Source organism: Apus apus, chromosome 1, assembly GCF_020740795.1.
Source record: "Apus apus isolate bApuApu2 chromosome 1, bApuApu2.pri.cur, whole genome shotgun sequence".
In the NCBI taxonomy this organism is placed as follows: domain Eukaryota; kingdom Metazoa; phylum Chordata; class Aves; order Apodiformes; family Apodidae; genus Apus; species Apus apus.
In genome coordinates this window covers 58,467,850-58,491,808 of record NC_067282.1, presented here as the reverse complement: position 1 = coordinate 58,491,808, position 23,959 = coordinate 58,467,850, and the positions used below count along the sequence as shown (strand labels likewise).

The following is a 23,959-nucleotide window of genomic DNA, read 5'->3' as shown; positions in this document are numbered from 1 at the left end:
AACTCCTCAGCTGTTATGAAAAATGTCTGCAAGCAGGAAAAAAAAAATAAAAAAAATCAATTGTATTAGATGTGAAATTGAAGTTAGGTTGGATGCCCAAAGCCAGACAACCATTTCTCAGAGCGCTCCAGAGTTACTTTTGGCAGAGTAAAACTTTTTCAAGAATAATTCCAGTATAATTATTTGAAAATTAACTCTCGACTCAACATTCATTACAATAGAAGTATGTGGAAGACAGATAATAGAAAGATGATAAATTTCACAGACTGCCTTTGAGAACCACCTATATATAGTCATCCAATCTTTAAAATTCCTTATCCTCTGTAAAATATCAAGTTCACTTCTAATTTTGGAAGGTTTTGGTTCATGTGTTAGTAGGGTGGTCAACGCTAAGTACAGAAAAATGAGCATGAAGAAAGTAGAAATGAGTGCTAAGTTATCCTTATGATTTATTATAAGATTAAAAATTAGGTTGTGAAATGAATAAGAATTGTGAGACTGATTCAGGTTTTACCTCTTCTTCACTCACGAGTTTACAAAGAACTTAAATGCCAAAAGATCCACAGCAAAAAAATCTTAAGGGTGACACAAGAACTACGAATCATTAGCCTGATAGTTGCCTAAATAACTGCCATGTATTTAAAGTGTTAATTAAGCACAAGATTACAGGCAATATGCTAAAGAAAATACACATATTGAAGAAAAAAAATATATGCAGGGAGAGCAATTAATAGAGAACTTTGAATATTTAGCTGTTTTTTGATAATGTGGGAAAAGGTTAGATATTTATTAACTCTCATTAAAAACTGATGAAGGATCTGTAATGATTCTGCAAAATTCTTGAATGCCCCTTGCCCCCTCAAGGGTTTAGCTGCCTGGGCTGTGCAGCACACCTTTTTGAGACCCACCATGTCTCAGAAGTGGCTTTTGAGCTTAGGTTCTAGGCCTTGCTGCTGGCCTGATCTGGGTTCAGCCATGTCTGTGCCCAGCCACAGACACTCCTGACCTGTGGGGTCATGTCCCAGTCTGGTCTCCTCCTGATCACATTCCCATGGCCCTGCCCTGCTCTCTGGGTAGCATCTGACGCCACTGACCACCCCTGTATCTGCTTAGTGCCCTGGGGATGTGCCAGGAGGGCAGGGGCAGGACACAGAACCACCTACATCCTGGAAAAGGTATTGATAACTAACAACTCAAAAGAGGCCTAGATAAATTGTTGCTAGTATTTGAGAATTAATTCAAGGTTCAAAAGTCTCACTCAGTATGATTTACCTGGATGTGTCTGACAAGATAATATTTAAAGAAAAGCATACAAGATAGGCTGCTACTATTTCCACTGAAGAATTAGGAAAGGGTTTAGGCCAAGTGGAATTAGAAGGACTTGACCGTCATGGTTATTTAGCTGCAGGGATGGTAAGCCTAACACCTCCCAGCACAGCTTTTTTCCCATCCTGTGCCCACATCTCCCACAATGGAAAAGCCAAGAAAACCTTTGAGTCTGAGCTTTATCTTCCTGCAAAATTTAAATAAAATGAATGCCACTTTCCTGGTTGCCTGGAGCTTTATCCTGTCAGCAAGATTTAAACTAAAATTGATTCTCAACAGTGAAGTTTATGGGGCCTCAAAACCAGACATTATTGGGGAGAGACTGATAATTTGGTACAACTAACTTATGCTGACTTTAGGCACACTAAGTCTAATGGCAATTTGGTGAAGTGATGTAACTTGGCACTTCATAGAAAAAATATTATTCCAGCAGGACTATCACCTGTGGGAATATCTGATGTAAGCCTTCAAGATCTAGCTATTTCATTCACGGTATTTAGATCCAACAAATTTTGTAAGACAGGTCTAACACTTGTTTGGATTTCCCTCTAGTCATCAGAAACAGGTATCAGCAACAGGTAATTTGTGAAACAAAGGGATCAAAATGTTATTGTGTAACTGCTTCTGTGAATTTTTATGGACACAGCTGGGCTTTATGAGGGTACTGCAAGTTTATATCAAAGTGAGTATCTATGAGGAAAAAAATTATCTGTCAGGCTTGAATACAAAGAAATAGCATAAAGTATCAGAAGACTGGAAAGTCCCTAAAATGTGGAGTTTTCTAATTATGTGGGATTAATGACAAAAACCCAACAAGTTTTCTCTATGAATTTACCTTTTATCATTAGACTGCCACAGTTATATTTGTAGACAAATGGCTAATGAAAACTGCTGTTTTCAAGACTGTTAACTCTTTCTGCTGCATCTTAAATGAGAAAATAGTCATATGATTGGAAAGAAAAATGGCATGCAAAGATACAAGGAGAGGAAAGAAAGAGAGAAGGCATGGAAATATACGATGTCTTCCTGGTTTTATGTCTATAGCAGTCAAAAAAGTAAGAGGTTGCCTCCTAAGTTGGTCAAACTGGGGAGAGCTGGAGCTAGTGGCCACTCATAATCTTAAAAATTCTCCTCCTGAGCTCTTGCATGTGAAGGAAAGGAAGAGTGATGTTCAATATGGACAATATCAGAATAATCACCATTTTGCACATTGTATTAGTTCTTGTTAGAAAAGATGATGACTGGAAACACACACACAAAAATCAGACATATGCCTTTGCACTTAATGCCTCTAAATGTCTTCTGGGATCTTTTCTATATTATTCACTTTTTCTCACTGTAATCTCCAAGGTCACTTTGAAGATCAGCCTTATTCTACAAGAGTCGGAATTTTCTCAATCACCAAGCAAAGAAGTTCTGATCAGTTTAGATTTTAATGAGAAATCAAATCACTAAAATTACTGCTTTATCACTGAAATTAACAGACAGTTTTCTTACTGGCAACGAAGAGGACACCTGCACTGAAAAACTGTACAAGAAGATACACCAGTCCTATGAACTTATATACAGCTACTGTTGCAGAAGAATGTCACTGCTTTTTAAGCGTGGTTGGAGTGGTGGGGTAGGAAACAGCACAGGCAGAGAGAACACACACTACAGTGCACATCATTGCTCTGTGGGAAGAAGGAAAGTTTTGCATATCTGGGAACAGCAATCTGAAAATACAAGCACAAAATGAACTCCCCAGCCTCAGTCCAGCTTCCGCATGAATGTGTATATTAGCATTTTCCCCAGCTCAAAGTTGTTTAGTTTTACACATACACCTTATTTACAAGCAGTATATTTCAACCTCTAAACGTTGGTTGACAAAGATCTGACATTACAATGGAGGACTACAAAACGTCTGTCAGAATCACCTTGCAATACTGAGAGCGTTGTACGAGTTTGCCTATGTTAGTTAAGGCTGTAACAGTACAATCAATTAGGAGAACTAGCAATCTTGTTTAAACTGAAAATGGTGAGATCGAGTTAACCAGCTGCCAAATCCACTGTCATCTCTGAAACCATTTTCTATCATGCAGTAGCCTAAAGCTATCATAGAATCATAGAACTATTCAGGTTGGAAAAGACCCTTGGGATCACTGAGTCCAACCGTCATCCCTGCTCTATAAAGTTCTCCCCTATGTTCCTAATATGCATATACAAATGTGATGACATGATTTTTAATGACAGGATATTTGAGTATCTTACATAGACCTATTGCACAAAGACATTCTTCTATTGTTACATATACTACAGAGCTGGAATATCATATTGCTAATATGAAGCAATTATTCCATAATAATAAAAGCAAGTCTTCCCACTTCTTTTTCTGTAATTTTTTTTTTCCCTGCATATCTTCTTTCTTCTCTTTCTTTTACTTTTTTAGTACCCTTTCTTCAGCAGAGTGGAAGACCGTTTACAAGCTGATCTGTCACCACTGGCACCTCTCTTCTTTGCTCTCTGTTTCACTTTGGTTGCAAGATTATTACTAAGGTACCTACCCATAACCATGAGGCTAAAAATAATGTGCTAGAAAAGCTATTACACACTTTTATTATGAGGCTAAACTTCACAGCCAGAAAGCAATGCTTATAGTAATGGACTGTATCTGCACCTCACAAAATATAAAGACTAAATCAAGAGTAAATTGAGAATATAACTTCAAATCTCTAATCTCTCTATATTACATCATCATGAAGATAAACAAAGTTCTGAAGTTCTTTTCAAACACACCAAATCAATATAAATTTTGGAAATTTCAATCAAGGATCTGCTGATAAAAATCAGCTTCCAAAAGTAACCAACACGTGGGAGTATCGTTGTCAATCAAAAAGCCTTGACTTGCCCTTTCAAGACTCTCTTTCCATTTCCGATATGCTGCCCCAGATAAATCTTGAAAAATGATCTTACCTTTCAGGAACTGCTTCTGCATTTCTCCTTCACAATGCATGTGCACGGTGGGAAATGTATTCATTCAGTTCCCTCCCTATATAGATTTAGATGGCTTGCTGCTTTAAGATCTTAGTTGTATATCGGTTCAATGAAAGGGGCAAGCTATTTATCTTCATTCGCTGCCCTAGCAGCCATAATGCTTGCAAAAACATACATTTGACGTGCAGAGCTCAAGATCCCTCTCAGGATGGCATCAAACACAACTGAAGTACAACCTAACAACTCCCCCCAAACACTGGGATGAAACCCCAGCCTTACTGAAACTCTCAGCCACTCCAAAGGGGAGGGATTTCCTCTTTCAGTTATTTACATTAACTCTTGATTCAGTTATACACTGTTTAATACATGAACTACTTCTCACCTTTTATGGCATAAAGTCTAACAAAAATCACTATTGATAATATTGCTTTGACTCTTTTAAAGTATTTTTCTTTAAAATGAGAATAGACAACCAATGCTATGTCTCCTATATCGTATTGCAATAGCTTAAGCAAAGGATGGAAAAAACAGAGGCATCTTGTGATCTTAGCAGCCTTTATTTACTAAGATTGTTCAATCTTGTACATAAAAGTGCAATATTAAACAATGCAGAGAGAAACAGAGAAATTGTCAAAAAACAGTTGGGCATGAACCACCTATAGTTTCAAAAGAGTTGTTATCCTAATTACATTTGCTGTTAGAGTCAAGATTACACTTGCTTAAAGCAAACATGACAAATGCACTTATTGATGTTACCAGAATGATATGATCTCATCAGAATTTGACGAAGCCATAAATAAATAAATAATTTGTATCAGGGGCCAAATCCTGCTTTCTGATTCATATGTGAGTTTGATGCTGCAGAAATTCACCCCTAGTTTAACTCTATCAACCAAGAAAGATCTGGCCCACCGAACTACTACACTCAGGAGTTTAAGGTAAGAAATACTTGGTTTAAACTCTCCCTCAATAATGCAAGATACAATCTACTCTATGTAGCCAAAGTAAAGTTTAATTGATTAAAGCAGCATTATGTAAAATTTGGCTATAAATTACTTCTAAAGACTTGGCACTGCAATCTTCAGACATCTTTTTAAAGATATTATTTTGTTCTTTTTGGATGCTTATCAGACATCTTATCAGATAAAGCTTTGTTCATGTCAATCTAATTATTCATGGTTTTGCTAAGTTCTTTCCAGTTGTAGCTTCTTGCAAAGTGACTTCAAACTATTTCATTTTCTGAATACACTGAGTGATTCCAAACAACTTTTGCTAGAGGAGGAATAAATTAATGATCAGGACCTCAGAATCCTTTTGGCCTTCAAAGTCTTCAAAAGAATTACAATGTAGAATTTAACTCTTCCTCTCCCCCTCTTTGAAGTGGGTAATGGTTAGTAAAGCAACTTGGCCTTAAGTTTCTTCAGAGCTAGTGCATTACTCTATCCTGTATAATACCAGAAGTGCTAACAGCTTAAAATATTACCAAACAACAGTAGTGTGATGACTTGCCTTCAAACAAAAATCACAATCAAGAAACCTTTATTTCTACAAAAATGAATGTGGCATCTTTCTATTTACAGGCCCTGAATCTGGGAATTCTATTTTAACCAAGCACGAGCCAGAATGGAAGATAGAAATGTTCAGAGAAATCAGTGTGAAAAAGGCTTAGATATAAAAAACTCAAACCACTCATTTTACATTATTTTAATTACTATTGGCCTTTTGCAGTTATTCACTATGTCTATTATAAAATTAGCCAATTTAAGAGACCATTAATGCCAAGCAGGCTTTTCTCATTATGTGGTATTTCTACGGAATCACTTAGGAAAGACTGAAGAAAGAAAGGCAAACAATCTACATCTGGAATATTATTTCATTCCAAAAGAATGTGAATGAATAACTTTTGAGATACTGCTGAAAATAAATAAATAAATTCCACTTACATGTAACATCTGGAGCATATTCAGCCTTAGATACACTACATTCAGGTTTCTATATACAGCCCTTTATATCTAAGCACTTGCTATTAAAGGGGATATAGTCATCACCGTTTATGAAGCCACAAATATTGTTCAGTTTAGCCCAAAGCACACATCTACATGCAGCTCTACATAGACCTGAACATATACACAATCTCCTTTGATGGCAAACGGGAGCCGAGCAACCAGCATACATGGAGACACACACAGAAACCTAACTTTAGGTGTTGGGTGTTGAATCCTATCCTTGGCTTCAAAGCAGTCAAAACTTTGTTTCTGTTTTCTTAATAAATATGAGGCAAAGTAAATCTCAACATGAAAACAGAAATGTAAGTTATATATGGTGAAGATTCACCACAACCAACATCTTCCGTAAGAAAAGTCTGATTTTAATAAAACAGTCTTTCCTGAAGACAAAAAGTTTCATCAAGTGCAAAAAAATCAAATGAACAAACCTACTCTAGTCCACAGAAGATGAAAAAATAGCTAAGAAGTTTCCTTCCTTTTTCTCCTGTAAAACAATAATCCTAATGGATGTTAGACCCTGATCTTGCTAGAACGGTGTACATGTACTCCCAAACCAAATCCTCATGAACAGGTATTCAATAATAAAAAACCTCAGAGCTCATTGAAAAGTCATGACAACAATGTTAACTACTAGACACCAGACCTCACAATACAATAGGAAAAATGTTAATATTAAATATCAAGCTGTTTTCCTACCTGTGTGCAGACAAATTACTGAGATGCAGGGTGTATTTTTCTTCAGCAGACAGCCCATCCATCATCAAGTAAAAAACATGAAAATTACTCTGGTTGAGAGGTTGCATAATGACACGAGACTTCTCCAACATGTATGTATAAATCCTAGCTGATTGAGAAACAAACAAATTCATCATTATACTGATTGCTCTAACAGATATTTTAAACCATTCACCATTGCAACACTGAATAATATATAATGTTTCATACAAAACAGTTTAGGTGAGCATGATACAAAAAGTATTACCATTCATTCTACCAAGGATTTATATATATATCACACAGAATCACACAGAATCACACAGAATCCTAAGGGTTGGAAGGGACCTCGAAAGATCATCTAGTCCAACCCCCCTGCCAGAGCAGGGTCACCTACAGCACATCACACAGGAAGGCGTCCAGGAGGGTTTTGAATGTCTCCAGCAAAGGAGACTCCACAACCTCTCTGGGCAGCCTGTTCCAGTGCTCTGTCACTCTCACAGTAAAAAATTTTTTCCTGACATTCACATTGAACCTCCTATGCTCCAGTTTGCATCCATTACCCCTTGTCCTATCACTAGACATCACTGAAAAAAGCTTAACTCCATCTTCCTGACACTCACCCTTTACATATTTGTAAACACTGATGAGGTCACCCCTCAGTCTCCGCCAGCTCCCTCAGAACCATATCACACATAAACACTTAATTATGTAAAAAATAGTGGAACAAATGTCTTACTTACTGTCTTATCTTCAGAATTACTTAATTTTAAAGATAATGATGGTAATTTGTACTCTGTTTTACTTATTTGAGGAACCAGTTTTCATATTAGGGGATACGTTCTAAGAGACACGCTATTAGTCATCCCACTGAAGTGCAGACATCTAAGCATTTACAACTATTCTCAGCTCCTTCTTAACAGAGAGAGAAAGATGCGAGAGAGATTCAAGACATCATGGAAAAACTGCCCTTGGAACCATTTTCTCTTTCTCTGTTGGCAATCAAGAATGCTTAGATTCATAGTTCAGATTAGCCACCTGACTTCTAGTTGGCTACTTCTAGATGGCTACAGAGACAAATCCTCTGCCAAACTGGTCATCAATAACCTTACTAAGCTGTGCCTGGGGAAACATAGGCATCTCAGAAGGGTTATAATAAGCTGGCCAAATGAGAAGCCATGTGAATTAGCACATCTGGGAAGAAGGTGAAAGAGGACAAACCTGACTACCATTTGCCTACAGAAATGCTGATTACAGGATCAGACATAACTTGAGATCCACTAAGGTTCTGAAAGCAGAAGCACAGGAGCAGAGGAAATACTGGACTGTCAGATCAACTTGTCTGCTTTATTAGGTTACAGGCATTTTAGAGGTATTTGTGAAGAGACAGAGGGAGATTCACTGTTTTGGGTAGACTGCTTTTCAGTTCCCCCATGAATGTACACCACCACACAATTCTTCACTAAGGCTTTCATTACTATCACGCAGGTGTTTTTAACATTGATTGGTAAAAGCGAGAAAAATGTTACTGAAGGTCATGTATCTGATTAATTAATACATTCAGCTTTGATCATGGGCAACACCACTTATTTAGATGGCACAAATTAATTCAATCCTTTTCAGGTACTTCAAGTCACCCACTTTAATAAGCGTAAATACAGTTCATCTCAGTTACCATCTCCAGCAATGGGAAGAGCTGTTAAGAAAAGCTGAGCTTCTGATCAGCAAGAATCAAACACAGCACCATCTTAATGGAGCTAAGGTAGCTCATAAAGAAAACTATCACAGTAATACGCTTTTCTACAAAGTAAAATTAGATATTCTTTAATCTTTGTGTGAAATAAAAGGGAAAAATAATAGAGTTCCAGAGCAAAGTGACATTTTTGTGCAATGTTAACTCTACTTGCAGGCACAAGGAAATTTGTACATTCTTTAACAGATCACTTGATCTACTGAGCAGCTACACAGTCAGCAAGAGGGCTCTCTATTTAAAGTGTGACCAGTGAAATCTTTCTTCCAGCTATGCATTCTTTGAAACTACATTGCTATTTCTCAAAAACCATGCTGTCCTAAACACAACTATTACTAAAGACAAAATAACATTTAAAAGTTCAGACCTGGAACACAGTACAAAAACATGCCAAAGAGCTTATCTGGCTGCAGTCTTTCTTATACCAAAATAGTTTCATGTCTGAAAATTTTTAATAGGTAAAAAAATGTTTGTAACACTCAGAGGTGAATATGCTTTCTTCTCCTTTTTACAAATCAAATTAGATCCTTCCATTTCAGTACATCTTAAAAAAAAATAAATCAGGCCTTGATCTTCAAAAAGTGAAGACTGAGAAAAGCAAAGCTTGGAAAACAAGGCAGGGAAATCTGGAGAATGAGTTTGTCAGCTTGATTTTCTTTTCCTAATCTTCTTTTTTAATAATTTTAGGAAAATGCCAGAAGCCTTAGCTTTATTAGGAATTATGTCAATTTACTTGAAAGACCATTTACTCTTTCCCTTTGCAAGTAAAAATAAAATGAAGTAATTTTACTTCTGAAAATAAATAAGTAATCAGTCTGTCACTCCTGTGCAGTGGGTGTGAGTCATTGTCTATGAATGATTGTGATATTTTGGCAGATCACTCTTTGAGTTGTTACATACGAATTTATTCTAGAAACTTAATGAAATCACTGGCTTGTAGTTTATTCTGTATTTATTCTGATGTAAGGTTTTTCACTAGTTCCCCACTGCTTTATCTTATCCAGTCACAAAGAACAATTACTTAGCCTGAGTTAATACCTTCTCCACTTGTTTGACTGGACTAAAGCAATGAAAGGTACCTGAGCCCAGTGTTGCAGCACTACTCATCCGAAACAAGAGTCTGAGAAGACACATAAAACCACTACAGATATCTGCACTGGCTTAGATCAGAACCACACTCAAGAGCTCCATCTTTGTTTTCAAAATTTCATGACAAAATTGGTCTTACGAGATAGACTGTATCAAATGTATAGGTTAAAACTTTGGCTGTTTCTGTTAGGTTGATTAGGCTTTCTGCTATAAGAATAAACCTTATGTGATAAAAGTCAGAGCATTTCCAGGTTTGAGGCATAAATGAACTTCATGAACAAAAAGCTGTCACAAACATCACTGATGTCCACTCAAAATGCAAGGAATGCTACCCTGAGCTTTCCCTCTATAATAAAAATATACACATATACTTTGCATGCCATTCCTTAGTAAACTGTTGTGGATGTCCACCCTTCAGATCTGTCTGTTAAGGAGTTTAAACAACCTAAACACTTTACTGGAGGCAGTCTAGTGTCACTTGGATTTTTGTTTACCAACCAGACATTTTAGCCCAGTTTGCCTCTACTGGTTATAAAGTCATGTCTCAGCAGAATCAGGTGCTCTGCATATTTACATTTTTCATTCATGTTTAAACAGTGCAAGAGAGTAAACACTGCTTCAAATGATCTTACAAATAGGTATAGAGAATGACTAGGTGAGATTTAAACCAGCGAAAGACAACATGTCCGATTCTTTTCTAATTTATAATGGTGTAAATCTGGGACGATTTGACTCAGAAGTGATGCTTAGCAGAGGCCTAGAGAAGGCAACATTTACAATGCAAATCAAACAACAAGAACATCTGCAACTTACAAAAATATATTAATAAAACCCACTTCCACTGCTGTACTGGGGCTTCTCACTCTTGACTATACATTATTTTTATTACCTTAGGTTTGGTAAGAATAATCAATTCAAGTCCTAAATATCTGAAGAATAGTAAGGCAGATAAGTAATTTATTTGTTAATGGGCTTGACTATTCCTATGTTTTCTGATTTATTATCTCTGTCTGAATGTGATAAAAACACAGCATTAGTGTATCAGAAAACTGACACAGGAGCCTGGTTAACTGATTCCACATTTCTACAATTCACAGACAAGGGTAGTCACTAAAACTAACAAGTCTGAGTAAAGCTGCTTGAAAACTCAAGTCCCTGCAATCTCAAGCAAGGGACCTGAAAACTGTGGGAACACGTGGCTTCAAGACTGCCATTCCTCATGTGAGGAACCGACAACCTTAGGTCAGAAGTACTGTGAATATAAAGCCATTTAAGTTTCTGAAATGCTCATACAGTGAAAAATGTTGATGAAAACAGAAAACCCACAGATAAACTAGCATTTTGTTTTAAGAGCAGAATAAAATGGCACAAGCCACACATGAATCAATGAAAACCTATTTAGCAGCAGATCACTGAAGAAGTATAGTCCATTATCTGCAATTAATGAAACTGGGGAGGTGTGGAAAAAAAACCCAGCATTAAATCTGTATACATATGGCAACCCAGTAGTATCTCAGGCAACTTCAGTTCTGCATTTCCTAATGTTCATATGCTTGTTCATAGTAGTTTTGAAAATGTTTAAGCAATGATATCTAATTTACTTGGATCAAAAGTGTGTTTCTCTGGACAGATGTTCCATGCAGGAAAATCAGTGCACATAGAAAACTGTTTACAGTTATTTCTGCACACACTTCTAGCTCTAGAATAGAGTAACTTTATGATGACCTATGCTGACTTAAAATAAAACTTCTCCCAAATTTCCTCTGAAGATCAGATTTTCAGAATCCAACTGAATTTTTGCACAATATTTATTTCTTCCCCTGTCCCCCTCAGTAAACTTTTACTGGGCATGAGCAGACTCCCATTTACTCTGACAGCAGGCACAAATTATACACTATCTTAACTCTAATAAGAATAGACATCAGTATGATTCTAGGGTCCTCTAGAAGAAACTCAAAACTGTAAGAAATTACTTTTTATTTCAGAATTACAGAATATGCTTGTATTTTCTATGCCCTAAGCAGATGTGTTCATCACTTATTTAAAGAATATTTTAAATACTCAATACAAGATTAGATAAAAATGAAAAAAAAAATCTTTTTGTTATGTTTGTTTCATAGAAAGGCCATTCAGAGCTGTCACAGTTTGTTAATTTCAGGCATGAAGTGGTATATGAGTTCCTGGGAAATATAAGAGGAATTGGTGGTGTTAATTTTTTCCTTGTCTTTCTCTGCCACCCAGTGGTTGCACAGAACAGGACTCGCTCTCAAACCTGTGTACGGCTCTTCATGAACTATGAATTTACATGCTATTAAATTTGTAACTCTGACACTCCATAAAACCCCCTCTTTATACATACTTCAAGGCCATTGATGCCTAACTCTGTGCATGGCACACTGGAATCTCTGACGTACTAATACTCCGTGGGTGATACAAAAAAAAACAGATTAAGTGCTACTTACCCGCAATTAATGTTTTTTTCTTCTCACAAAACTGTAGCTCAAAATATTTTATAAAACAGCTAGAAAAATCATTCAAGGGTGTCTTAGCATGTCCAAAGGCCTCCAAGATACAATTTACCTACAACACAATGGTGAAGAAGTTATAAGGGAGGAAATAAATGGGGACATATTTCAACAAACATCAGTAAGGATGTTTTGTGGTCAACAACTGAGGGGAAAAAAAAGAAAAAAGATCATTTTTCAGCTTGGAATTTAACAAATTCCTTGAAAGTTTGGTTGTGGGTTTTTGTTTGGGTTTTGTGGGGTTTTTTTCTAAATAGAAATTAAAGTAAGATAGCTCAAGAAGAAACAGTGAAAGTTATAAATGGAAGGGAAAGACAACAGTTCACACTTGAGCTGTGTCCTTACAGTGACCAGAATCATATGGCCAGAGCTGGTGTGCTTAGCAAAAAGTTTAGAATCTTTGAAGGCAGCTATGCCTGTAAAGTTACAGTCAGTCAATAGTAATAACCAGCCAAAGGAATTTACAAGCTTTAGACGATGCCAGAAATGGCACAAACTATTGATTTCAAGTAGAACTACTTCAGCATTATACTCATGAAAAAATGGGGAAAAAAACCCAACAGATTCTGATTTTTAATACTATCTCTTACTAATGCATTTCCATGTTACATGTTCATGGTCACAGTAATTATTTTTAAAATACTAAAAACTGTAAAGGAAATTACAAGTATCAAGTATATAATCTTTGTTCCTTGTCTTCTCTGTATTTACCTTTTTTTTTTTTGTGCATAATTACTTTCCTACCCTAAATAGTTTCCCTTCAGCACTTCCCTTTTTTGCATCTTAGGAAACAGAATCATAGAATCATAAATAGGTTGCAATGTGTCCTCAATACACTATTGTTCCAATATAATCATGGTTTGCTGAAGCTGGATGACCTAGATGGGGAGACGAAGGAGGGAAGAAGGCTACGGAGTGGCACAGATAACATGTGGCTCCAATCACAAAGACAGAAGCTCTAAGTATCTGACCCTTCAGAATTATTGATTAAAACAACTATTTGTGCAGTAGGTGGCAGCAGAAAACTAGTCAGGCTGCTCTTGGTTCTACTCCAGAAGCTTTGTTTAGTATGTATTTGCTTATTAGGCTAATTCAGGACTTGGCTTAACCAGTGCAGCTTTATTAACTTTAATTGTTCTACATATAACTGCAGGAGGAATGAATTCAGGCTACAGTGTTCATTAAAGCACCTTAAAAGGCAACTGAACCATAATCTCTGTTTGATTCCCCATGGGTGGGATCCACTGCATCTATTTTCACTGTCTGAAGCCCCAGCTAAGCTAGTTACAAAGGATCTTTCTGTAACCAAACGGCAACTAATTTTTCTTTCCATGCCATGATGCTCTTAATTGCATTGCATTCCAATTGTCCGCATAAAGACCCATTGACACATATGGCTACATCTATGCTAGCAAACTAAACTGCATCAGGAGCCTGACTTCCTGTCCTCTTTGGTAAGGTTCACATTCAGACCTCTTCGTTTGCAGAACAGGGTGGATATGCTGTTGTGAATGGTCCCTGGCACATGCTGTTCTCTGAACTGTGGTCAGAGGACCTGCTGGGGATTTAAAATGTGTCAGGGAGCATGGTAACAACTGCACACTAGGGATTGTTTTTCAGTTTACTACATAGATGTAGAGTAGATTAAAAGTTGTCTAGACTGAGTACACTTAATTGAAGACGTCTTATTTCATTTGCACTTAACCATGATGGTTGTCCCTGGGAATTCTTCAATGGTTGTGAGACAAGTTGTAGCAGAGACAAGACTACTTCCCACCTCTCCTGATTTCATTGCTAACATATTTGTATCTAAATAACAGAGTTTTCAGTTGCCTGTTCACAAAGTTACATATTTACTTTGTTCTCCTACTCTTTACTTAGCCTGAACTTTAGGAAAGAAAAGGGCTTAGAGGATGTGACCGGAAGTTTTCAGTTCTACTTGAATAACAATCATCTCTGACCTGATCAGTTTAAAACTGAAAGTAAAGCTGTGTAGGTAGTAAATAAAAACTATACAGTAGAAAGAGGTATTACTTGTAGGGCTACTGGGTTTAAAATAAAGTAAAATCTTACCATCCACACATAATGGGATTATTACAGCACCAGACTTTAAAGAAAAAAAAGTGAAAAAAAAGAAAGGGTATTCTTAACATTGTCATTTGAAACGCTCTTTACACGTCAGTTTAGGAACATCATCAATGAATCAGACAATACTGTGAAAAACACTTCAACATGGCAATTGCATGACTACACCAAGTAAAACAAAGGTATAGCATATTCAGCTGTAGTGTTTTCAGAGTCATTGGACTTTTTTAATGCCTTCAAAAAACACAAATGTAACACTGTGAAAATAAACCTTTTATGAACTTATGCATAACAGATGTCCTTTCCCTTATGATTCAAATGTCTTTGCCTATACAAGAGGCCAAATTTTTGCTTTGTTCTACTCAATGATCAGAATGCTACTTACATGTTTTATTTTTGTATCACAGGTGTTTCTGCTGGAGCTGGCTCTACAAGTGAGGTGCTTCACTATCTGTTTGCAGGCTTCGGTCTTCCCAGAACCGCTTTCTCCACTGCAAGATGACAGGCAAAAAAGAGAGGGAGGAATTATTGTTATTTTCACATTTGATATGTTATTTATATTCTCTGCTAGCTCTGTTTTTATGGATTTAAGATATCTCAGTTGAACTTTAATTTCAAATAACAGAACTTTTATGCATGGCAAATAATAAAGAACAGAACGTAGGAGATACATTGGTTGACTATGTTTATGAGGGCTGTCAGAGCTGTCAAGCTATATTCTCTTGTACCACAAGCCAAGCCAAATAAATCTAAAGCTTTCAAGCCATTTTGAGGGTATTTATAGCAAAGATTTTCTCTCCTCCTTTATCTTCTGTTCAGCAAAGGAGCCTTTTTATGCTGCCTTGTTCTCTTTGCAGATGAAGAAATAGTACTGTAGCACTGATGGGAAGCGGAAGGGAATTGTAGATTGCAATAGGAAAAGCTAAAGAAAACAGGAAAGGAACAGTAAGGAAAAGAAAAAAAATTATTGATTTTGCAACCTGCCCAGTTTCTGCAGTGCAAGACACTCTGATTTCAGTGATCTTGTTTCACTTAATTTCTTGTTCATTGTGTGGAATAAATATTCCACAGAATGAGAGTCTCTGAGGGGGAAAATGAGCAAAGAAAACAGGGTAAAAGACAATATGAACAGCGAAGGTAGGAAGAAACAACAGAAAAGTGAAGGGATGGAGGAGGGAAACAGACTCAGTGGCGCACTTTAAGCATGGAGAAGGAAGGAAAAGAAACAAGAGTTGGAAAGGATATAGTTAGTGAAGCCTGATTAAGAATCCATGTGAGAATCTCACTTCAAAGGAGATACCAACTAAATAATAAAAGAAACAAAAGAGGGAAGGACAATAAGGTCTTCACACTCAGGCAGGGATGGGATCTCTGCACCATTCATTTTCTTTGAACTCTTATGGGACATACACACAGGTCTGGTAAATATCCTATTTGTTTACCTGGCAAACTGTAGTCTTAGGTGACAAGACAGATGTCTCCCTACTACGTGGTATATGTCAAACTACTTCTATCTATGTCCTCCATCTTCTATAAAGAGCTGTAGTCTGACTGAGGACTTCAGACTCCTATTGGCATCACTAGGAGGTTTGTGGTCCAAGACTGCAAAGGTTTGCAACCTGAATACATGTTATGCAAAGACCTCAAATAACAGGTCAAAAAAGCCATATTTGAACCAGGTGTTACAATGAAAGAAATCTTGTGAAGTCAAGAAGGTCAATGTCACAGCTAATAAGAAACTACTATCTCTAAAAGATTGACAAGGTGCTGCATAAGAGCACTATCCCTTGCTCAGAACTTCAGCTTCTGACTTCCTGAAAGAGTTTCAAAAGTCAGATGATACTTGATGTCATCTAAAATCTGTGTGCACCTCTGCTCTCTTAAGGATGACATCGTTCTCCAAATGCTGCCTTTTTCTTAAGTAGCATTACCCTTCTGTCTCTATATTGGTAGTGTCCAAATTCCATGTTCCTTTGCCTGTTATCACTAACAAGAACAGAAAAAAGTGAAACAAGGCATTAGTACTCTGATAGTCCAACCCTAGAGACATTTCATACTCATGCTAATTACTGATCTTATGCCTGTATTATCCAGAAATTATCCAGTGAGCTTACAGTCAGTGAGAGACAAATCTATCTTGCCATCTATCTTGCCCCCACCCTCACCCCACTTCCTACTGTCGACTCACATTGGTGACTCCACTGGCACTTGTGTGTCATGATGATGAACTAATTTTGCCCCTCCACAAGATACTTAATCCAAAATCACAGCTGCAACCTGCTATCACTGTACCACAGGTTACAACAAGATTAGCAACAGTGGCTCTTTTGTTATTTCAGCTGCTCAGTAACTTCTCTAAAGTTAAAACATCTCTGAGGTTTAGTACAGTCACAGTTACAGATGATGCCACTGAGCATCAAGAATTCAGATATGTTTGAAAATCAGATCTGAAATAATTCATAGTTTTGTAACAACTCACAATTTGTCCAACTTGTACTGCCCTTTATGTCCAGGAGATAAACATTTGTATTAATATTCTGAGAGCTGAACAAGACTGGATATTTAACAAATGGTTGCAATATTTTATTCTTTTTTTTTTATTATAGTCTTACGCGGGGGGAGAAGTTGGGCCATTCTCCACATTTGCTACAACCCAACTTCATCTGCCAAAAATAGCTTCTTCAACAGAAGGCATTTACAGGATTAGCAGAGTGGGGGTACTTTTCAAAAAAATCATCCTCACAATTGCAGAAATTGGAGGGGATAGGGCAGAACAGATGCTAAAATAGTATTTTATGTGCCTTTGATTGTTATTGAGTATTAAAAAGCAGGCATGCAAATTATAATAAAAGCCAGAAAAAGGCCTTCTTAAACAAAGGAACTGGAGTGTTCACTATCAGTTTCTCCACTTGATAATTTGTTTCATGTTGTAAATAAAGCTATATTTTCTTTTTCACTGCAAGCTGGCTGAAATCCACTGCACTTCTGCTCTTCTGCTACCTTGTGCCAGTCTAGCTGGGCCACTGGCACCACTCACGGAAGCAAGGTCTGTGCCAGGCCTATGCTTGCTGACCAGTCCATGGGAACTGCCTGGCTGCTCCCTTTCAGGATAGCTGTGGCTGGAGTTTAAATCATCTTTGTGATGGCTCCCAGAAATCACAAAGCCTGTGTGAACACCCAGGCTCTGAGACCTCCATGGCTGTTAGCGGCTAGCAGGTTGAGAAGTTATTGGGTGGAGGAGGACTTGGAGATGGTCAGACAGAACCATCATGTCAAAGTGGTTAAACACAGAAGCCCAGCTAAAATAGTCAGAAAACAGAAAAACTCAGAGAAAAAACCACAAATTAAATCCTGCAAGTACTGAGAAGTACACCTTGCTTACCCTCAATTTCTACAAATTAGCCAGGTTTGTCTACATCTTTATGAATTCAGATAACCGGATCATTAGTGTTTGGCACGTATAAACTCCAGTGGAAATAAAACCTAAAAATAATATGTTTGGGGAAAAAGATGACAAAATATAAAACACGTAAGGAGGGATGTACCTGCCATTTCAGATCATATTAGTGACAGGGTTTTACTGTCTGTGTTTAATTTTCAGTTCTGACCAAAGGTACCACATTCAGAATTTCAGGAATACCTAAAAAACCAAACAAAATATCCTTCTTCTGCAGTACTTGAATTATAATCAGAAATGCTGGAAAAATTCTGCTAGAATTTGTTCATGTAAGATTTCTATCAGTTTTAAAGAAATGTTTAGATCAACACAGATATGCATACTGTTTTATATAAACTTTTGAAACCAATCTCTTACTGTTCCCGTCAAAACTGTGAGCATTACTACTCCAACTCCTGGTCCCCAATCTGATAGCAAGACTTAGTCGGCGGAGTTCGAGTAAGCTTGCAAACTTTTGGGAGACCAAAATATTTTCTTTCTTCTCAGTTTGCAGGGTGCATATGCGAGACACTGGATCTTGCTCTGTGACTGAGGTTTCTAGATTTGAAATAAGCATGTGCAAGCAAGACTGCTAAATATAAAATATATTTTGCATCGTCAGTGGTAAGATCTATAACTGAACAACCCTGCACGTCATTTGGAAATTATATTTCTAAAATAAACTAAACTGGAAAGTGTACTTGTTATTATAAATAGATTATCCAGCTCTGTAACTGTACTGTAGTAGCCCATTGCACTTATAATACATTTAATTAGAATGTAAAAATTTAAAGACTATTAACTTGAATAGAATGCCTGTGGTGCTACTAAACTGAGGAAATAAAAAACTTTCAAGGCAGTCTACTTTAAAAGACAAGTATTTCTCTTCATTCCAAATTATTTGGCTTAAAAATGTCATTTATATCACAACAAAACCATTGGATATTGACATTCCTGGCTGCTAACATACACCAAAATTTAACATTTCACTTTATTTATTCATTACTTTCTTTTGATTTAGCAAATTAGCCACCAGCATCCCATAAACCATTGGCTAGATTGACTAGGGTTCCTTAGCTTTTAACAAGCATATAAATTATATTTAGGCTTCCTAGACAGCTCCTCACTTATCTTGTCAGTGCATAATGCATTTTCATATCCTGAACAGCAGGAGAAAAATGCAGTCAGAAGGAAGTTAATTATTATCTATCCACCTATTGGCTGTTGAAGAGAATAACATGATGTTATTTTTTTTTTTTTGGTGTTAAGCATACATGAGTGATGGTGGCTTGCTATAAACTCAAAGTAATTGTGAATAACTGATAGTAAACTTCAGTAATTTGGGCAAATGTTTTCCTGTTGTAAAACCCTCAAGTACAGTGATCAGATGTGAAGTGGCTGGAGAAAATTAATCAATCAATCAATGAATCAATCAATCAATAAGAATTCTGGTAACATGGTACCCCCATGGAGGAAATAAGGAGTAAAGCTTCAGAAGACAAGAAGGCAAAGTCTGAAACAACAGAGAAGGTAGAAAACCTGATTTGGATCATCCTGAGAGCTTTAAATGGACCTTTCCCACCTTTTTTTACCCATTCAGAAAAAAGACTTAATATGAAGTTTAGGAGAACAGATAGCAGCAGAAAAAGACCAAAGTCACAAAGAAAACTGAAGCAGGCAACATCAAAGTGAAATAATAGGGGTTTTTTATTACATTTGAAGATTTATTAAATTTGAAGATTAGAACACAGTTTCACACAGTATAAATGGGACATTATGGATATTTGGCAAAAAAAATTCCTTCAATACGGCTGGAATTGCAAGAGTCTATAGTGCGATTCAAAAGCTTCTTTAAGACATGATAATGTATATATTTTTACCATGGAAACAAAGTTTTGACACAGAAGAGTTGCCACTGGGTTTGCAGAGAGTTCCCTTCCACTGGCAGTATGCAATAATTTTATACTAAGAACCCTACCTCAAATCTGTGTTAAATCTGCATTCTGTAAATGTAAGGTTTTTATCATAATGCAGATGTCAAACCAGAAAATGATAAACTTGTTGAATTTATAAATTAGGCTTTAAGAAGTATTTTTCCAAGAAATATTCCTAATTACATGTGATTTATAAAGAATGTAGCAATGACAGAAGTATAAGTGGGGCTTTGAGTAGTTAACCTAAGACATTTTAGGGCACTGTCTGCTCCTTTCTCCTTGTAGAAGATGCTTCAGTGTTTCACTGCCTGACCTGTCTCCGTACACCCATACAGCAAACACAGCCTCTGCAATGTGAACAGTTTCCTGTACGTTGATGCAATATTTTGGCATTGATATTCATGTATAGTATTTTATCTAATGGCTCATTCATTTTACAAGACTAAAAATGAATTACTATTTTTTTCCTTGTCTGCTTTGCTGCTTGGGGAGAGCCAGTCAACCTGCATGAAGCAAAAGGAGCAGACAAAGCTGAGAGCTGATGTCTCAGAGAGGTCCAACCAACAAAAGACAAAAATCAAAGTAATGTACTGTGAAGCGTGTTTGGCAATGCTAGATTCCCATTTTCACTGAATCATATAATAGGAGACAGGGAAATTCTACCACTAAATGGAGAGATAAATTCCTTACACTGTATACCTTCTAATTTATGTTGCAAAACAATGGATTTCTTTACATTAAACTTGATACTTTTAACACTTCATTTTCCCTGCAAAGGTGTGATCTGGTCCAAAGCTAAATGCAGGATATATACTGGCTCAGAAGTATTCTTCCAGATCTGGAAGGAAATACCTTGGAGATGAATATCTGCTGTTTGTGAATTGGTATCTTCAGTTTTTTGGGAAACAGTCCAAAGCAGCCCCAGTAGGAAAAGTAAAGATTTGCTAAATCTGGTACCCATGTGAACAACACCTGACAGCAGAATCTTGCTGCTGGGGAAGAACATTTGACATTTGATAGATCATTTTGTTAATTTAATATTTTGATTTTTTTTTTCCTTATTTTTTAGCCACTTGCTGGAAGCTTTTCTTTGATTTGACCTTGGTCTTAAAGGTTGACATCTACTAAGCGGTCTTAACATGATCTGATATACAGCAAGTTCTATACGCTACAGGAAGATGGGAACACTTCCATACCTATAGTGTCTTTAGACACAGAAAACAGAAAAAGTAAGCATTAGTTGATGACACTATAGAAGGGAGAATTTTTCTTCATCAGGCACAAGCCCATGTTGATTCTGCAAACAGCAGGTAGCTTAGCACTCTGAGAACTCATTACAGAAGTGCTAACTATTAGCTCAGTGGGAAGCCACTGTAGATCTTCAGCTACAACCCCTTTTCCTGTGATCACGGGAACACTCACTGCCAAGTCTCTTTTGTTTATTCCCAAAGAAAAGGTTGGAGAATCTGCTTCCATATATTTAATTACTAACATAATCACAATCATTTGTGTGGAGCCAGAAGACTCCAACAGTATCTGGCTAAGGATACATTACAGAAATGGTCTGTCCCCGAAGGGCTTCTACTCTAAGTGTTATCACTAGAGACAAGCAGCTAAAGTAAGAAAACGAGTAACATCAAATAAACAAAAAAACAGATGGAAGTTAGATGAGAGAGAGAACAGGGCATTAGCTATGAGCAGCATCATATACAATAAGCACAACTGCTCATAGATGAGTATCTAATTTATAAATATTCTATGAACACTTTACATTTGATTATCCATTTGATTATCCATTGTCTCCTTGCTTACATGAAATGGCCTTTCTTGATATGGAGAGCTTCTTTGAGCTACCCCATCTTCATTCAATCTGAGATTTCACAATAGAGGGAAGCCTATTTTTTTACTTTTAAAATTTGTTACTTAGGTGCCCTCATTGCACTATAAATGCATGCATGGAATTGTATGCACAAACTCAGCTTTATAACTGGGGAAATTTTAAAATTACAGACTACAGGCCAAATATATACAGAATTTAATACTCAGGAATGAAGAGTATGCTTGATGAGAGAGGCTGGAGAGCAAAGTAAACACAAAAATTCAGAGTGGTTCAAACTGCAGAGTTCCAGTTATTTGGAGACCTTGAAACTTTGCCACAAACCTATATTCAAGTGATAAATCAAACTAAAACTGACTGGATGCTATACTACATGTCCTCAGGACCAGAAAGTAAGCCCTGCTCCATGCTGTTTATTAGCATAGATGAAAGCAATTAAACATCCCTCACAGTGGTGGAAGAACCTTCTCTTGCTGATTTTTTTGAAGCTGAAATAGCAAAAAAGCAGAAATCCATCTTGATAACAAACACAAGTACAGACACACACATATGATCAGGAGACAGCAAAGGGGTAGATGAATAACTTGAGTTATGTTGAGGATATTTTTCAGATGATGATGATGATAATAATAATTTTTATTAATAAAATATTTTTATTATTTTATATTATTATTTAGTTTATTATTCAGATTGTTGGTGTTGTTCTAGTCAGAAAACCAATGGAAATTTTCTATATTACCTTTCCTTTCCAGACATTAATTATTAATATTCTATCAATGGACTAATATAATGCAAATATTCCATTTTTAATACATCTTTGTGAATTTCTAAAATATATCAATTCACTTCTGTTTTTTTGATGTAGTGCTAGCAGAAGAAAGGTTTGAAAATAACAGTTTCTAGCTGTTTCTGTTAAGTTGCAGCTATACTTATCTCCTATCCAAATCACCAGATACTTTCCTTTCAGCTTCCATTTTCACAGCTGACCTTTAGATCTAATTAATTATCCACATACTTTAGGATGGCCTATCTGCAGGTTGCCTTGATGTGAAACACAAGTGCCTTGCCAAGTGCTGATGCCATCAACAGAGAACCCTCTTGTCACATTATCCACCAGGTCACTGATTTACAATAAGCAACAGTGGGCTGGGCAGAGATCAAGACAGTGGGATTTAACACATGCCTTGATATCCTGATAAAAAATCATTAGTAGTTACAATTCCCTGATATAAAAGCTATTTTTTATTAATAACAATATACTTTATGTATTACTACACAATACTTGGCAGTTAGCCTTTTTCTTGAGAGTGTGAATAAGTATTGTCTGCATTTTCCCTGTCTACACTTATAGGCAACTTCACAAAGATAATAAATCAATTAGCAGTGTCCCAACTTCCTACTTTGAAGAAAATGCTAAAAATAGTGCCCTGTGATATTTCTTAGTTTCATCAAAATTGTTATACCTAAACAAGAGTTAATATTTACAGGAAGATAATATGAACATACAGTAATGATTGCTGAGTATTATTTCCACCTCTGCTTAAATGTCATTGATCACTGGATGAATAAGTATTCCCTCCTGATTAGGCTATTAAAAGGTCATAATTTGCTTTAACCAATCTACAATCAGTTCCGCACATAATTAATTTATACAGTTATAATTTAGAAACTTACAAAAGATGTTTTTCTCGTAAACTATGCTTTTAAAATAAATGTTTAATTATAGTATTCAGATGTATTTGAAGACTTAATATATGGAACTTACAGGAGTTTGTATCCACATGAAGAGAATGCAATAAAAATGGTTATATATGGTAGCACTTAGGTGTTCATTTTAACTCTTGTAACTTAAAACACCATTATGAACTGCTTTTGGGTATCATATCCTCTCCATTTCACAGTATTCACTTTCCTTATAATTAGAGGTAGTTCAAGAGCAATTACAAGATTTATCAAACAGATCAGCCTTATTCCTGGTCAAATCAAAATCAACCTTTTTTTTTACCCCCATCTCCCATGAAGTTCTGCAAACCCTTGCCAATATTTCAGCTGACAGCGACTGCCAAAGTCACAAGATTGAGAAACATGTCTCTTTGGGTAACTACATCAAATTCAGCAGACCCATTGCTTTCAGCTAGGATGAGGGAAGAAAAGGAATAAGCAGATTTGAAGATCAAAAGTTCCAAAAGAATTCAAAGTTCCACCACTATAAAACAAACTTATTTGGATGAAACTCCGTTTCAAGGCAGCTTTCTAATACTTTTATTCACAATCTTGAAGTTAT

At 36.5% G+C, this 23,959-nt stretch overlaps 1 protein-coding gene across 6 annotated transcripts in view; it reads right to left on the bottom strand.

Moving 5' to 3' along the window:
• Nucleotides 1–23,959, bottom strand: part of MYO16 (myosin XVI) — a 365,593-nt gene that overhangs the window by 141,253 nt on the left and 200,381 nt on the right. For all 6 annotated transcript variants that reach the window (XR_007888391.1, XM_051608256.1, XM_051608258.1 and 3 more), the window contains exons 14-16: nt 14,854–14,959; nt 12,321–12,438; nt 7,002–7,149 (exon numbers count right to left, since the gene is read on the bottom strand). Coding sequence is in view for 5 of the 6 variants with exons in the window: in XM_051608256.1 (XP_051464216.1) it covers nt 7,002–7,149; nt 12,321–12,438; nt 14,854–14,959 (372 nt within the window). In the remaining variant the exon portion in view is untranslated. The remainder of the gene's footprint in view (nt 1–7,001; nt 7,150–12,320; nt 12,439–14,853; nt 14,960–23,959) is intronic.